Source organism: Silurus meridionalis, chromosome 12 (genome assembly GCF_014805685.1).
Source record: "Silurus meridionalis isolate SWU-2019-XX chromosome 12, ASM1480568v1, whole genome shotgun sequence".
Taxonomy (NCBI): domain Eukaryota; kingdom Metazoa; phylum Chordata; class Actinopteri; order Siluriformes; family Siluridae; genus Silurus; species Silurus meridionalis.
In genome coordinates this window covers 12,948,740-12,966,573 of record NC_060895.1, presented here as the reverse complement: position 1 = coordinate 12,966,573, position 17,834 = coordinate 12,948,740, and the positions used below count along the sequence as shown (strand labels likewise).

Below are 17,834 nucleotides of genomic sequence, written 5' to 3'. Positions count from 1 at the left end.
CTCTTCTAGTGGCTTTCATAATGGATGAATTGACCAACAAAGCTTTTCCTGAGTGTCCCTGAAATAGAAAAGACTGTAGTTCACAGCATTAGATTTTTTTTTTACTGTTTAAATGATGTGCAATTGATATTTACTGAGCCATTCTTCGGATGCATTACACAACTTAGGTCTGAATGTTAAACCATTGCAGTCTACAGATTTATAAAAGCTTTATACAGTATGTATCAAATAAATGACTATATTACATGTGTTTGTAAGCACATTTTGTTATCCTCCTTACTGATTAATGGGAATGGAATATCATGGAACTGGCTATTGTAATATTGACACTGACATTGCCGTGACAACTAAATGGAGGTTATGCTGGTGTGAGTGTGTCACACACACATCTGATTTTTTGAGCATTTTTACCACCACGTTCTGCTCGACAACGAAATGGCTAACAACAAAAAATAGCAGATTTGACCAAAAAAAAAAGTTTATGTCTATCTACAAATCCACAATGCTCAAAAGTCCCAGTATCATTGCTGTTTCTGAAACCATAACATATTAGTGTCACTTCTGTACTGTAAATGGTTCACCTCCGTAATCATTTGTGGTCTGCTGTGGTAGATGGGCAGAACAGTGTTGACAGATTGTACACAACAGTCCACAATTGTCCACAACAGATGGGCTAGAATAGTGTTAGAACTGTTTCATTCCAAAATACAGGATATACCTTTTTCATTTTTGTAATCAGATATTTTTAATAATTATGCCTACAATATCAAGTGTGTCATTTTCTTTAAATATTTTGAAACAAATACAGAATACAATAATGTTTTTGTGTTTGTTTGTGTGTGAGTATAAATGTAGTACATTTGTATATATTATCACATTGTATAACGAGCAATATTTTTTATTATAATATATAATATATATGCCATATATTCATGTAATACACATTTAACAAAGTGCAAAAACAACATTACAAACACAATTTCAACAGATTACTAGGTTATTGTCAACAATATAAATAATTATAATGAATATAATGACTAGTGATATCTTGGATCAGGAATATTTTAAAACCATTCAGAAAAAAAGGTAATTCTGTTTAAATAATCAATTTTGATACATTTTTGGAATACAATTTTCTATCCAGTGAATTAAAAAGATTTAAAACCCAGGGAATTCCAGTAAAATTCTTCGCTCCACTTTCCTTAGCACCCAGTATTATTTGTTTTATGTCTAGGCCCTCTACTTTGTAAAAGAATAAAATTTGGCCTGGAAGTAAGCAAACATGTTTTTTGTAATATGATCAGTCATAATTAATATGTATGTAGAATTAATTACATAGGTTTAACTAATGAGATGGCTTTCAAGAACAGCTGAAAGAGAAAAAAGAGAAAGAGCAATGAGAGAGGGAGAGAAGAGAGAGAGGGAGGGCAGACCAGGATGGCTTCCCCTCCAGGGCTGCAGGGTGGAACAGATGTGTCCTTGTTCTCTCTCCAGGCCACAGCAGCCCAGCCGTGCACAGCCACTGACAGGGCAAACCGGCTGGAAAAAACAGAGAAAAATGGAAAGCTAAATATTGGCTTTATCTCTTCAGTAATAAAAGCCCCATGAAATTGATTGGATGCTGCCAAGTCTCTCCCGAGTGGTGTCTTTCACCGCAAATGCAAAACAATGAGCTGGCGTAGTCTATTAATTAACCCACTTAATTAATCCCAATTCAACGAAGTTAATCTCTTCCTAGGGCTTGCTAGATCCACTGCACAGGTGTCTACTTGACATAGTCCTCAGATCCTTCTGAAACCTAACACAGGAACATGGAGAATGAGGTGCATCAGTGGGGATCGGTCGACCTACAGCTAGCTACACTGCCACACCAATAGCGTGATGAGTGCTGAGTGAGAAAATTAATTGTAACTTGGAGCAACAGTGGAAAGATTCCTTCTGATCTATAATGATTTTGGGTCCACACTGTTTAATTTAACATGAAGATCGCTCAGTTTATGCAAATAGATGCAACTAAAAGACAGGTGTTATATTTGCAGAATCCTGTTTCCACTATTTAAAGCCAACACTATTACCATTCTCTGGCTGTTAATAACGATATACACTATATGGACAAAAGTATTGGGACACCTGACCTTTTCAGCCATATGTGGTTATTCACCGTTATAAAATATCTAAAACACACAGAAGTGTCAGACATGTCCTGTTAAACATCATGTGTAATGTATTGTTCTACGCCAATATTTGGATTTGTTTTGGTATTGACTGGAAATGTATTTATACTTAATAAATATATATATATATATATATATATATATATATATATATATATATATATATATATATATAGAGAGAGAGAGAGAGAGAGAGAGAGAGAGAGAGAGAGAGAGAGAGAGAGAGAGAGAGATAGATAGATAGATAGATAGATAGATAGATAGATAGATAGATAGATAGAAATAGGGGATATTCCTATTTGCCATTTTATTAAAGACACAAAATATAGTATACTCATTCCAAATTGATAGAATTAATAATTTAAGAACAGACTTAAATCTTAGATATGGCCCAGTAATGTTCATCTTTCCTTAAGTCCATATTTATCTCACAAAACTATTGCCGGGTTATTTGTAAAGTGCCGTATGAACATTAAAATTAGCTTCATTTAAGTATGAATAGAAGGTTTTGGTTTAGTTTTTTGCCTCATTTGGTTTGTATGGAGGTTCCCTAATGGTGTTTTGCTATATACACCACAATTTCCCAAACCACTTGTGTGCTGTTCTGAAAGTTTACTTCAACACAATACAAGTGTAAATGTGTTCACACATGGATGCAGATTGAGTAAGGAGAGAGATTTAAAGGTTTGTCTTTTGTAAGACCTGGTCTACTTCTGCTCAGGTAACAAAATCTCCTGGGAAGTTGAATATGTCAGCGTTTGACTTGTGTTTCATTATCAAAGTAACTTTGCCAATTGGGAAAAGTGCTTCTACGAATGTGTGAACAACTCCAGAGCTTGTTGTCCTAATTAACTGAACCTCCCCTCGCTTGGTTGCATAAGCCATAGAGCCTGCGCTCGTCTCCTTTGAGATCGTCCTTACTCCTTGTGATATGGTGTTAGGATGAAAAGTGATGAGCAGTTCCTGGGATATGTTTGCCTGAATGCAAGTCAGAATTGTCAAGGTCATGCACGAGTTTTCTGCTTTCTTGTTCTGTGCCTAGAGGGCACTAGTGAGTGTTCTCTCTGAATGTCAAGATGCAATGTTTGCCTTTTCTCTGAAGAAGAAAGCCAGAGAGTGATCATCACTCTCCCAGCAGGTGTGCAGGTGACTTGGATACTGCTTGCGATCTACTTTTCTGTCTAATTGCGTGTCATGCTCTTGATGATGAAAGAAAGACGTGAAGGAAGGGCAGATTTTCTGAAAGTGGTGAGACTGCAGAACCAGTGTAATTGTAAAATCTTTTTTCTTTTCCTTTCCTTTCTGCCTGAACAACCAAGACATCTTTGTGATCTTATGCAAACCTCCTGTGATATTAACTTTTAGAAAGCACTTCATTTTCTGTATCAGAAGTCAGATTTTCTACTTTTACTCTAAGAAGTTTAGTCAAGAATTGTATTGTTTAGAAAATGCTGATTACAGCCAAGCTTTATTTCTTTAGAAATGTTACTTTAGAAAACTTTAAATGCTTAACAAATTCTACATTTATATTAAAATTATAACCTATTTTGTTTTTTATAACTTGTTTGCAGCAGAAAATTTAGTTTTAGAAAGTCCAATCATCTAAAAGGGAACAATAACTGAATGAGGTCCTGTAACTATAAGAGGAACCTTTACCGTGGATATGCAAAACCACCGTTGCACGGATGAAGTTCATGTCCAGCACTGTTGGTATTATCAGGCAAAACTGAACGCCATCACCAAATCTGTATAATTGACATGGCTAATCGCTGGGTGACAAATATAATTTTAGCAACACAATGTGATTTAGACCCTTTTATGAATGCAATCAATCAGAAGGCTTCAATTAAGGTCTTATTTTGGAAATAATGCTCCTATTAATAAATGATGATGAACTAATATTCCGATAATAGTTTTCCAAAATTGATTTCTCCTGTGGCCTCACCTGTGACTGACTATAAATTACTGTAAATGAAAGCACAAATTAGCGGCAAATTGCAATTTCTAATTAGGAATATTTAGCTATTGTGCTACAGCAAACCTTGTGGTGCTTTGGTCACTTCTGATGGCCATTGATAGAGATAATTACCATTCATTTTTCTGAACAGTGAAATATAAACTGTTACTAAAGAAAGTTAGACTCAAATCAGGACTGTTTTCAATAATTGCATCACTAACTAAAACGACTGGTTTGGACTAACTTAATAACTAAAACTAAATATATGTTTTAAACTTATAGGAGATTAAATGGTCAAAGGATGCCTTTTTGTTTAAACATATTTTGCATGCAAGAGGTATTTCATAAATACCAAACTTGCACACATGGCAGGAGTGTGTATGTTCTGCTAATGTAAAACTGCAGGGCTTGTTCTTTTAATTCAAAAGTTTTACTGTTACAACCTAAAGTTAATATAAAACTTTGTTTACCTGGAATTAGGTCAACAATCCACAGCTAATAGCATACAATCTTGCGAAGAAATGAACTTTGTAAATTGTGCGAACCTTTATACAATTTACAAAAAAAAATGTAAGTGATGTGATTAAATAAGTATTGTGAAAACATTAAATTAGGGACAAATGGTTTTCATCAAAAGTCCCATAAATAGTTAAACATTCAATTAAAGTATATCATAATCTCTATATTATACCTGTTCATACTTGAAGAAAAAAAGAAAAATGTTGTACATGTATTCATACAGTTGTTAAGACAACATACATAAATTAATATCGTCATTAAGATGAGCTATCAAAACATGTCCTGGGTGAAAAGTTCTGAAAGTCAGGGTCTGGTTATAAAAATATCCCAAGCATGAGCATCTCATAGATTGTTATATTTTATAAAAAAATTGGAAAGGTATGGCACAAATACTCCGGCTTGGAGGAGGCTGTAGACCAAAGTACAGGTAAAGGGACCATTAGGCAGAAAAGCAGGAAGGCAAGGGTGTGAATACTTATACAAACCACTGTATTTACTAATCTGTGTTTATCTGTTGTCCTGGTTTACAGAGACACAATGTTTAAAGCTAGCCTCATCCTTATCGTCTTCATTTTTATTGAATGTTCAGGGATTGATGTCTGAAGCTTTTTCCTACAACTGTTTGGCCTGAGACATGAAGAAAGCTCAAAATGGCAAATAGATCTAGGAAACTACTGCAAAATATTTCCAACAATGTATTATAGATTTAACTAATGCAGTAAGTTAGCACCACTGTTCTGTTTCACTGCTAATCCTGTTCTGGGATCGGCTTTGATTAGGCATTAGCAGCACATTAAAGGTCATTAAGGCCACTAATATCAGAGTGTTGGGGGGTTGTCTATGTTGAAGAATAGGAGGCAACCCATAAGAGACAAGGCTAATTACAATTCATTTCTCTATCTGAACCCAACCATCTGCCAGTGTCAGCCGCTTATTGTCTATTGGCTCTCAATCATGAACAGGCCGCTGCATCCGAAGATGTGCGTTTTAATTAGAGAGCTGCCGTGTAATTATATTTATATTTTAATGATGACTTTGACGAAGAGTTTGAATGACTGTCCTTCATTGTTCACTAAAATGATAATATTTAATTATAATGTTTGAACATGCCAGATTTAGGTGCCTGAGTGCTTTTTGTCTCGTTGAAGCCCATATCATCCACACTCTTCTTCTGATATTATTATTATATTAGATAGTTTATGAGTAGCAGAGAGGTGGCTAGTCATTCAGTCTGAATCCACATATATAAATATATATATATATATATTTATATGATACTTTTACAGCAGATGTGCTGCAGCTTACATAGACTAGAGCTTGTAAATGAACTGAGGTCATGTTGTTGTTGTTTCTGTCACCACTAAAATGTGTTGTATCTGTGTAGGATTTGTGTTGTGCGTGTGCTTAACCCGCATTGTACTTGTGTGTGCTGTACCTGCATTGTACCTGCACTGAATTATATTATGCTTTTTTTTATTAAGTACCATGTGAGCAGTGCCAGGTCATATAGGACCATGGATTGAATCATTGAATCATTCTGGTGAATATGTGTGGTTGGATTAATTTCTCTTTTAACATAATCAAAACTTTTTGTTTCTTATTTTCTTTCTTTCTCCTATTATGTTTTCTTTCTGTTTGATTTAACAGTAAGCATGAAATTTTACAATACAATTCAAAACAATACAGCTAACGAAAAAAACGACTCAATTCACTACAGTTACAGTGCAATATAGTTATGGCGATTGTTAGACTGATTTATAGCTTCGAAATAATGAATTTTCTTTATAATCTGTGCCACAGAGATATGACATAATGGTGCTGTACACTCTAACTTGTGCCCTACATGTGCAGCAGTAAAACGGAATTTGTGACTATGGAAAACCATGGGAAACCTATTCCCTGTTTGTGAGGTTTTTTTGTTTGTTTGTTTGTTTTTTTTTAACACTCACTTAAACATTTGAGGCTCCAAATTTTGCATACTGAAATATTTGTTGTGCCCTACTTCCACATGAAATCTGTGAAAAAATATGCAAATAAAGTCTTCGTCTGGTAATATTTTGCTACACAGAGCTGCACTGTCATGGTGTGAACGTTAGAAGTGTGAATTGGGACTGGAAGAGTCTTGAGAGCAGACAGTTTTTTAACTGTAGGAGTGGGCAGTCAGATATGAAGCTCACAGGACGAGATAATATATTTTCAATAAGTATATCTCTTATAAAACTTTATAACTACGGACATTAATTGGGTAACTGGATTGCAGATCGTTTTACTCCAGACGCAGCACTGCTGCATGGTGCATTTAATTATACAGCGTTTTCTCCTTTCACATGGAGCATTCGATTACATTTCATTCACTGGTTTTGTAAATACAATGTGCAAATACCTGCAATGATTCATTATTATACATGTGCTATACTATGTAATTGGAAAGTTGGTTAATCCAGTGAAACTTCACTAAAATTTGTATTATATTTTGTTACAGCAGTACTACATGCTGAAACTGACATAAAGCTATGCTTTCGCTGAACGTTTAATATTTTACTATATTACGTCTGTCACACTCACAAACACGTGCACCACCACCGACAGGAGGAATGTTTAATTGCGGTGGAAAAATGATACTTGATTACACCACATTAAATATGTTTTTCCCGCTCTCCCAACGCTTCACTGAGTATCCGTTCATTAACTCCCACAGATAGTTGAATATTAAAATGAGGCAGATCTCTAATTTTAATGTCGTCTAGTAAAGTTACTCCTTGTAAACTTCTTTGGATTTTTTGCAAAAGATTAAAGTACTGTGACACACGACTGTGTTCGCTGCCTGTAAAACAAACTTGCTCTCTTGTGATTAAACTCAAACAGGAGATCATTGGTATAAGAGGTTTTGCACGTTTTTATTATTTTTAAATCCTTTTTTATCATTTTATATTCAGAAATAATTTACTACTTGTGTTTGTGTTCTTCATAACCAAAAAAAGAAATTTGTCCGTCTTTCTTGAACGGTGTTATGTAATGAGAACGTGACACGCACTGATGTTTTTCTTCATTGGAAGAACACCCACACACATGTCAGCAATGTCCTCTCTGCTCTCTTCAGTGTAACGGCTTATAGTACGAACCTGTTCCCTTCTTCTGCATCACAGAATCCTGAAGTGAATTAAATAGCACTTGGTAGCGAGCAATTAATCCCAGATGCCTTATCTGCTAATAACGGCAGAAAGCGCCAATAGAACTGGGAGTAGACTGAGGCAGTGTTGCCTGGGCCTCCTCACAAATCACCCTTCTGTTCAGCACCCCTGGCCCCACCACAGTTATATCTGCTATTCTCGCAGCCTGGAGACCAAATTTACCCCCTGATTGATTGAGTTCCAAAGCATAAACCTCCATGACCAACGACAAAGGCAGATTTGCCTGCTCGACTTTACGATTTGCTGTCTTGCTCGCGTTACCCCACCCTGACATGAGCAGTGCTAGAGAGATAAGTGACTTAAGTGGACTACAAAGTGTTTTGACTGTTTAGACATCTGCATATCACTGTTGGTTTGGCAGTGTTGGTCACGGTTAGACTTCAGCCTATATGCTTCTGCTCTGGGTGGATTTCTTTGGCGTTTAGTAACACAAGTGGCTGTTACAAGCCCAGAAGCATCTGCTGCTCTTTCTCTCCTGAGCTTCTGTTATGACAAGGTTTCGTGCCGGGCTATAGAGAGCGTAATTGCACTTCTATAAATAATAGTGTTTTCCTGCCTTGATTTCGAGTATTAAGTAACGAATATACCGGTGTTTCATAATTCCTTTAGAACTACAAGGCCAGTGGAAAATGATACTTACTAAAGGAATACATGGAGCTGTACTAAACGTTGCATCCATTTGTTAAAGGTATTGATTTTGCAAAAAGATGTTCAGTACTATAGTTAGATTATAGATCTTGCACTGCAGGTTTTTTCCTTCCTTAATGCCTTAAAGAGGCACACCGGTTTCATGCATTTAAACAGATTGGAAAGCCTTTTTTTTTTTCTTTTTTTTTTTAAATAACGTGTTGCAGTAAAATGGCCATATAAGCAAACCATCATATCTAAAAGACTCATCTGCGTTTGTGGCCTTGCTGGGGTGCACTCTCAAGAGATAAGCATGGAATGAAGACATGGTTATTCATGCAGAAATGCTCGAGTGCACTAGTGTCATTGTAGCTTGCTGAATATATTAAATGCAGCTTCTGAGACAGAATCTACAATACCCACAGGCAGCAAATCACACTAGAACAAGAAAGATTTTGTGACAAAGACCCCAGGTATACCTGGATTATTCTTACTTTATTTTTCTTCACCTTCTTTATAGCTTACCCATACGTATTTTTCTTTTCTCCTTATCTTCTGTCCACTTTTTGCCCTCGTTTCTGGCCTATGTTAACCCCTCCCTGTTGTTATCCTGCAGGCTTTCCCGCGGCGGCGTACGGTCCGATGGCAGCGGCGGCAGTGGCAGCAGCACGTGGTTCAGGTAGGGGGGCCGGTGGAAGAGGCGGCTACGCAGAATATCTGCACAGCACAGGGCCAGGTAAACACTCTGGCCATATATCTGTGTGCTGGCCGCTCTCTCCATGCTGCTCTTAACTCTAGCCGCCTCTGTCCTCTTTCACACACATTCACACTCATAATTTATTCAGATACAAACACCAGGACTGTGGAGTTAAGAGAATGGATTTTTTAAGTCCTTGCTTTATCCTCCACATCTCCTGACCTACATTGGTTGTGAGTAAATCAACTGACCCTCGACCAGTTTTGCCTAAAGGCCCAGTCACAATAGTGTTTTATCAGCATAGTTACATTTATTCAAACCACATTTACTGTGATTAGTGGTTTCGTGTTGTAGACCTTAATGGGTGAATAAGTTTCACAAGTGAATTGATATGAACTTGACTGTTTTAGCGCAGAAGAGCGAAAATCAAGGAACTTAATATGCTTTTGTAAAAAAAATTTCTATATGATAAAAATGTGTTAAGCTGGTGCAGTGAGTAGCATTGCCACCTCAAAGATCCTGGGTCCCTGATTCAATCCTGGTTCATTCCGGGGTTACTGTATATGTAGGAGTTTTACATGTTCTCACCTGTCAAATTATGAATTTCCACTTTTTTCCATTTCAAAAAATGCCCCTCCTACACACTTTGATTTCTAGATTTTACATTTCTAGTTAAGTTTACACTTCTACTGTGACTTTGGCCATATGTGTTGCTTTTCCAGGTGAAGCTGGTCATAGGTTGCAGATTAGGGTGAACCTCCTGCTTTCTTAGTTTTAGGCAATTTGCTGTAGATGGAGTGTTTTCCTAACCCCACACATCCCCACCATCGAACACAGACTGTGTGACTGAGTATCTTCATTTCTCATGGTTTTTAGTGAGTTTATCCACACTTAATCACTCCTGGCCATAACTGGCTTCCTTGAAGCACCTTTGAGCCAGACTGACCAGAATTACTGAGGCTGCACATTTAGCAGTTTCTTGGCTGTCCTCCTCCAAGTACGGCTATCGATCCAGCAGCCAGATAGCTTAATCAATCAATTTGACTTTGTCTGTTTGATGCGGGATGCTTGAATAAATAAACGCAAGGAAGATGGGAGTTGCTGGTGTGCTCCACTCTGCCCTTTACTGCAGTGACTGGCCTTTACCACAGCAGGATGTGATGGCCTTGTCTAATTGGCTGTCAGAAAGTGGGGTCTGCATGTCAGCTTGATGTGGCCCCGTTATTCAGACAGCTCCCTCCCTCACACACACACACAAACACACACATAAACACACACACACACACACACACACACACACATTATTCTTTCTGTTATACACCCCCACTCACATACACACTCACTTTTATACACTTTCTCCCTCACACACAAGAAGCACACACTCGAGTGCACTCCACCGACACCTGCTCTTGAGCAGCCAGCCATCCAGCTCAGTGTAATTCGTAGACAGGCGTAAAAGTGGCTGTGCGCCGGGTCTGCCGGAGCTCAGTCGACAGAGCGTGAGCCAATCAGTCATGCCTCTCCACTCAATCAGACGTGTCTGATTCTGATTAGTGCCCCGCTAAAGCAACTAAGCCTGCAAAAAAAAAAAAAAACACACTTGCACTTTGCATCTCTTTTCCATTTAAGGGTGTGAAATGCAGCAGCCTTGTTCAGAGAAGGCTGTAAGCATTAAATGAGACTCTCATGAGAAATGAATATCTCAGTTAATGCTAACTCCGGGTGCGTTCGGGATCGTTTTGAGAGTTTTTGCCGAAGTGACAACTGGACTTTAAGAGATATAGAGCATCTCAGGTTTGGTCTATTTTCCCCCATTAGATTGTAGACTGCAATCTGTCATGCTCTCAGTGTGGTGTATAGTATAGCAGAGGAAGACAGTGTGTGGCAGGGTGTGAGAGCAGACTGGCTCTCTCTCTGCTCCTGTCTGAAGCTGATGGGGAACACACTCTCTCCATGGCTGCACTGTGACAGAAGCCGGAAAGCCATTGAGACAGAGTGCTGACATTTAACGATGACCTTTTCGCGGGACTTCATCATCTATTACCCAGCCGATCTTAGTGCCAGGACGAATTTATACACCCCTGCTGTGCATACATTTACTGCTAGGTGCAAGGCGAGATGCATTTGTGTGGGCTGTTTGTTAAAAGCCAGTCACTCAGTACCAGATCTAACTTAGCTATGAGCACACAGTAGACGGCTCCAACTGAGTCTGACTTGGTCATACACTCACACTAGATTAATAAAGTCGCAGCATGCTTATTAAAGCAGAAATTCAGATTTAGTAAAAGGAATCTTTTTAGATCAAATCTTTACAATTCTTACAAATTCAAAATATCTATAAATATTTATATAATACTAGCATACACTAACTATGATTTAGATTCTATCCATCCATCCATCCATCCATCCATCTATCCATCTATCCATCTATCCATCTATCCATCTATCTATCTATCTATCTATCTATCTATCTATCTATCTATCTCAGGAGGCAGTGTAACACATTGGAGGAAAATGCAATCTGCCCACTTCCACATGTATACATTGATTGGCTAGTGTCTCTATGAGAGAAGAGAGTGAATTCCTCTCCTCCCACACCAAAAACACACCTAATTTTGCTCTTTTAGTCTGCCTGTCATAGGCAGCTGTATCACTGTCACAATTCAAACTTGAGATCTCTAGGTGATGGGGTGAATGCTTTTCTGAGCTTGTTTTACACCAGATAACAAAAAAGTGGATGGCACATACTGTAACCATTGACAACAATGAGTTTTATGCCGTATTGTCCCACTAAACAGTTTAGCTAGTTATATTTATTCGTGGTTTTATATTTATTCGTGGCTTGTTCAGGTGATTAAAACACATTTTATTGTCAGGTACATTTATGTTTAAAAAAAATAAGAATAAGAATATTCTTTAACACTTGAAAGTGTTAGCTGTGATACTGCCGCCTTGTGGACACTTTTCATTGGTTTACATTTAAAATACAGGAATTGTGCGAAGAACACAAGGAAGTTCTATCTTTAAATCCAAGAAAACAGTAGGGATTAGCTACGCTTGGTACTCAGAGTAGAAGGGTTGAGTAAAAGGGTTGAGTAGTAGTGTAGTTCAGTAGTACTAACAGAATAACAGCTTATTTGTAACCTTAAAATAAGCTTTTTTTTTCCTTTCCGTGAGCTTCAAGAAATTTAAACGATATACTATTCTGTACTATTCTTCCAAATATTTCAGGGGAATGAATGTGTTCAAATAATAGACTAGAGTTGGTCTACAAAGTATACTTCATAATCTAAAAGATATTGCAAACATGAGGATATACATTTATTCATATACATTTATTCAGTAAAGTTATGCTTTACATGGGTTTCAGTGGATCTGCGTGGCCTTCCCTAGAGCGCTGACCTCAACAATATTAAACACCTTTGAGATGAATTGGAACCCTGACTGCCCCCCAGGCCTCCTCACTCAACATCAGTACTTAATTATACTAACTCTTTTGTGGCTGAAAATGCACAAATCTCTACTCCGAAATCAAGTGAAACATTCAGATAAGTGGAGGTTATTATAACAGTAAATTGGGACTAAATGGAAGCGAATGTTTAAAAAGCAAAAAAAAATATTGTAAAGTGTCCATACATTTTTGTCCATACAGTGTAGGTTTGTATTATCAGAGAAAAACTAGTGATAGAATTACTTTGAAGTGGCTAAAGGATTTCCTTTTATTACCTTTAATAAGGGATGCCATTGCAGAACAGGTGGTTTACAAGTTAATATTCACTAACTTACTTGGTTGTACTTCTAATGCATCCTGTACAGCATACAGTCTTTGCATCAGTGGAAATTGCTCACACTAGGAAACATTCCCAGAGTATTGGTCGTCATGCACAGATGCTTCAGCATGTCACAAGAGCAAACAGAAATCTACCAAAATTGACCAGAAAATTGGATCAAAATGTAAAGGCTGACATGTTGCTATAGTTTTATAGGTGTTGGCCTGCTGGTCATGCCTTTGCTGTGTCTCTCTTGCTTGGTTTGAGCCAGCGGAATGCCAGAGACTGTAAGTCTGAGACTGACTCCATAGTCACTCTGTCCTGCTCGTATACCTCCTGCACCAACCCCCCAGATCTTTTTATTTGTTTGTTAGTTTCAATCATTAACCATTCGTTTTCTTGATTTAATGAGGCATTACAAATTTGTATATGTTCTACTCCATCATGTTCATTAAATCAAATTATTTTCACATTTTTCATCTGCTTTACTAAATAAAATATCTTTTGTTTCTTGTGAGTTTATTTCGTTGAGTTCTCTCCACTGTTACATCATTCTTGCACACTTTCATCCTCCATCTTTATCCTCCTCTGCCTGTTTTTGATCCGTTTGTGACACTGACTTGACTGCATGCATTTTTAGTAGTGGTCTTGTTAGAAGTGATATAGCTGTAGGTCAAGCAGGTATTGTCTGCAAACCTAGCACAGAATAAACTCTTCGTATTTTAATGTTATGTAGTATTAAAATGCACTAGAAATCTGCATAGTAGAAATATTTATGCGTTTCTTTTGCATATGCAAACCTTGTCCTTTACCTAGAGACTGATAGCATGACATTTTAGTAGAAGACGCATTCACCTACAAGAACTTTTTTTTGCTTGTTTGTTTTTTTGTTTTTTTTCCCATTATTCTCCAATATTCTCCCCACACACGTTCTACTACATGCACAAAAGTGCAGCCATGATTTAACACTGTAACTTTTACATGTTTGGACTAAGCTCAAAGAGACTCAGTCAAACCATGCAACCTTTCTGTGGGCCACATTGTGTCACAATGCAGAAGTTTGCTTGACGCTGTTGGTCTAGTGGCGATCCCATTAGTGTAGGTTGTGCTGTTACCCAGGCTGAGGGCTACCACAATATATATATATATATATATATATATATATATATATATATATATATATATATATATATATATATATATATATATGGGCGACATTTGACTCTTGAGTTGGGGTGCAAGAAAACAAGATCTGCACAAAAAGTGAGTGTCTTTTTGCACCTTCATCAGCAAATGATATACAAATGTTAACGTGTATAACAACGTCCTACCTTACCTTTTTATCCAAATCTACATGAATCACTGTTCAGTAATAACCGTGAGTCTCTCCTGGCTCATTGTGTTTCTCATATTTTTTTATATACAAAATTGCACGATCAAGAGCGGAACTATATTCCAGCCATTCATAATTCTCATACCGTTCTTTCCTGAACTTTTTACCATCCGATAATGGAAATGAAATTACTAGTTGAAATAGTCCGACCTTAATACATTATTGCAGACATTTTTAGTCTGTGCACCAGATCTCACTCAGGATGCGCGCTGTCTGAAGGCTTGGCTAACCGCTCCAAATTTCAGCAGGGCTAACATCGGCTCACAGCGGGAATTCTCCTCTTCTAAACGAGTGACACTTGACTGCTCAATTACCTGTCCTCCATCAGCAATATCTGTTTAGTTATCCAGCGAATTGGGATGTTATGCCATTTAATCATCTGGTTTTCTCTCATTTTTATACCAACAACGATAAACTAATGCAAAAATAGACTCAACTTATTGCTTAATTTTGTTCTGCCGCTTGCTATCAACAGTATTTTAACGGTAATATCTAAAATTCCATGATAGTAATAGGGGGCATTTGCCTCCCCGAACCCCCCAATGTGGCCTATTTATATATGTATTATATCTATTATAGATTATTTTAGTGTTCTCATTCTTTATGGGGAAACGTAAAAGAACACAAACACACACACAATAATGCAATGTTTAGCCCTGACCTTAAGTACACAAATAATTCATTACATTTTTATAAATAAACCACTTTGTGTGAAAAAGTAAATTTCTTTATACCACAAGCTTCAAATGTCCTCACAATGTCACATTTGTCACATACTCCTGTCATTACAGGGACACTTGGTCCTCACAAAAGGTTAAATACATATCACTATAACACACTAGAGGATTCTCAGACTAGTCAACTAGTACATTCATTAGTCACTGGTGTGGGTATGTTGACTGGTCAGGGCCGGGATTGTACAGTTAGATAAATGATAAAGAAAGCAGCCTGAATTTATTTGAATATCTGAAACTATTACAGCTCACTGTGTTAGATTATGGTGGGAAACCTTTTTCTTTTTTTTCTTTTTTTCTCATTTTCTGCTTGTTTATTATTAATGGGGCATTTCAATGATTAAGTGCAAAGTAAATCTAAGACCAGTCCTACCTGCTACTGAATATATTTTTGAAACCATGTTTTTAAATAAACACAATTTCTGAAGTATTTTTCACCAGTGTATAAAGCTGTCACAAGGAAAAAGTAGTTACAACATTTTTTTTTATTAGAATTATTGCATCTCAATTTACTAAGTAGTGTCATACGTCTGATCCAGTCCTGATGCACACATGTACGTATCTAATGGTTTTCAAGTAGTGTTCTAGTGATGCAGAAATTTATCATTTTAGATATTTAATGCAATGATTTATCTGATTTATTTTTATTGTTTACAATGTAGTTTAAAAATTCTTCAGAAATGACACTTTATTTTGGACGAATAAAAAAAAAAAAAAGATTTCCTGATTTTTTTTATTGTTTGCTTTAACTTAAAAAAAAACTGGTCTACTGGTCAACTAGAAAATAATTCTATCTATCAGACAAATACACATTGATTTGAGTGGCTCTTTACTCCTTTGTGTAATGCTAACTGAATGACTGAATGTGTGTATGTGGGGGAGAGAGAGAGAGAGAGAGAGAGAGAGAGAGAGAGAGAAGGGGGGCGGGGCAAGAAAGGAACACAGTTTAGAGAGCTTGTGTCACTCTCCATTAGTTGCTGTATGTGGACAGACAGGCGGTGGTCCACAGCTGCGTGAGTGTGCATGTTTGTGTGTGCGTGTGTTTTAGCGGATGTCCTGTTCACTGGCCGCAGGTGCAAAATATGCCGGGCAACATCTTCAGTGTCCAGCCGTCTGCGTTGAAAATATGAAACACACCTCATTCTCGTTTGTCACCCCTCCTGATGAAGACAGATGTGTGTTTTTGTCCATCTCAGAGCGAGCTGTCCACTTTCCTCCTCCATCTGTGCACCAGAGTGTGCGAGTGTGGGTAAGGGGCAAAGAGATCCATCAATGAGCAGGATAAATCATGAAGATTTGAGATATTTGCTTGATTAGCCATAATTTTCATAATTTAAATGTAATTTGCAGAGGCTATCCGAGCAAAAAATAGCAACGAGGCATTATCTATAGAGTATTTATGAGATGTCATCTGCAAAGAGGGAGAGCTGGTAATGATAATTAGTCACCTGTTGGCAAAAAAAGAGAAGAAAAAAAACATCTGAGAATAGGGACTGATCATCTCTGGAGGCAGCAAAGGCAGTTAGTAATTCTTTAAGGATGGCATAGGTGGAAATGAAAAAGCTAATTGCACATGTTCATAAATTCTCAGCTAATTTAGGAGAATATTTGACAAGTTCACTGACACTCTTCAAGAGGATTTGAGTGAAGTTGGCTTCATTTAAGTAACGAAAGATGGGAGAGATTCACTCAGTTTAAGATAGCACTTCATCTGTGAGAGGAACTGCTGCTCCGGTGCTTTTTAAAGAGTGCCTCTGTGTGTGTGTGTGTGTGTGTGTGTGTGTGTGTGTGTGTGTGTGTGTGTGTGTGTGTGTTTTCCTCTTATTTTTTTCCTTGTGTGAATTCCCTCTCCAGCCTTTTCCGATGTATTTACCGTGTCTGACATTTCTGCCTACAGTAGATGATTGTGTGCAGTGCTATTTCCAAGGTTGGCTGTGGTCCTCCAGCTTTGCGGAAACTGTTTGAAAGTCACCGTGCGAAATGTCAGCTTTTTCTCCATCCTTTCATGAAAAGGTACTTTAAATGGCAGTATTTTGCTAGCCTCAGCAGGCTAATTGTGGTAATGTAGTGCTGACGGGTCAGGTGTGAGCTATTCGGAGTCCACTGAACCTGATCCAGCTGCAGAAAGCACCAGAGCTCTGCCCCTGTGCTTCATTAACGCACTTCACATTATATTAAATTGCCATGCAAACACTTTATTTTTTTTTTGGTGTTCTTCTGACTTTTCTGCCAGATTAACAGAAAGCAGTGGTGGGAGCACATAGGACAAAGGAGGGATGAACGCTTCAGTACATCTAGTTATTTAGGTAAACTTGCTTTAGATTGTGCCAAAATATCCTGAATCGTGTATTGCAGCTGAAATTTGGTGGATAATCTTGTTTTGAGATATGATTTTAATATTAATTGACATTCATTACATTCATATTAAATTACATTGTTATTTTTGTACTCATATTATCCATGCTGTTGGCAAATACCATACAACATCCTGTCAAGCTATTTCTTCAGGCACCCCTGCAGTTTCATAATGACAAGCCCACATATAAGGCATTTGTGAATTCAGCTATAGTGGATGGAGACAACAAACAGCAGTGCACATTATTGTTGAGAGGAAGCAATGCAGCCAGTGCCTGGGGCTCCGTGGCACCATTCAGAGAGCTGGTTTGATATGTAACCATAGTGCAGCACTCTAGAGAGCGAGGGATGCTGAATACTGAGAAGAGGAAATTAAAGTCTCCCACTGACTGCAAGGCCCCTGATGGGACCCTGCAG

At 37.6% G+C, this 17,834-nt stretch overlaps 1 protein-coding gene across 7 annotated transcripts in view; it reads left to right on the top strand.

The window, feature by feature from the left end:
• Positions 1-17,834, top strand: part of LOC124394376 (RNA-binding protein Musashi homolog 2) — a 229,593-nt gene that overhangs the window by 192,644 nt on the left and 19,115 nt on the right. For 5 of the 7 annotated variants that reach the window (XM_046862530.1, XM_046862528.1, XM_046862527.1 and 2 more), the window contains exon 11: positions 9,085-9,204. In XM_046862530.1, the coding sequence (XP_046718486.1) occupies positions 9,085-9,204 (120 nt within the window). The remainder of the gene's footprint in view (positions 1-9,084; positions 9,205-17,834) is intronic. The other 2 variants (XM_046862531.1, XM_046862529.1) reach the window with 1 other exon arrangement.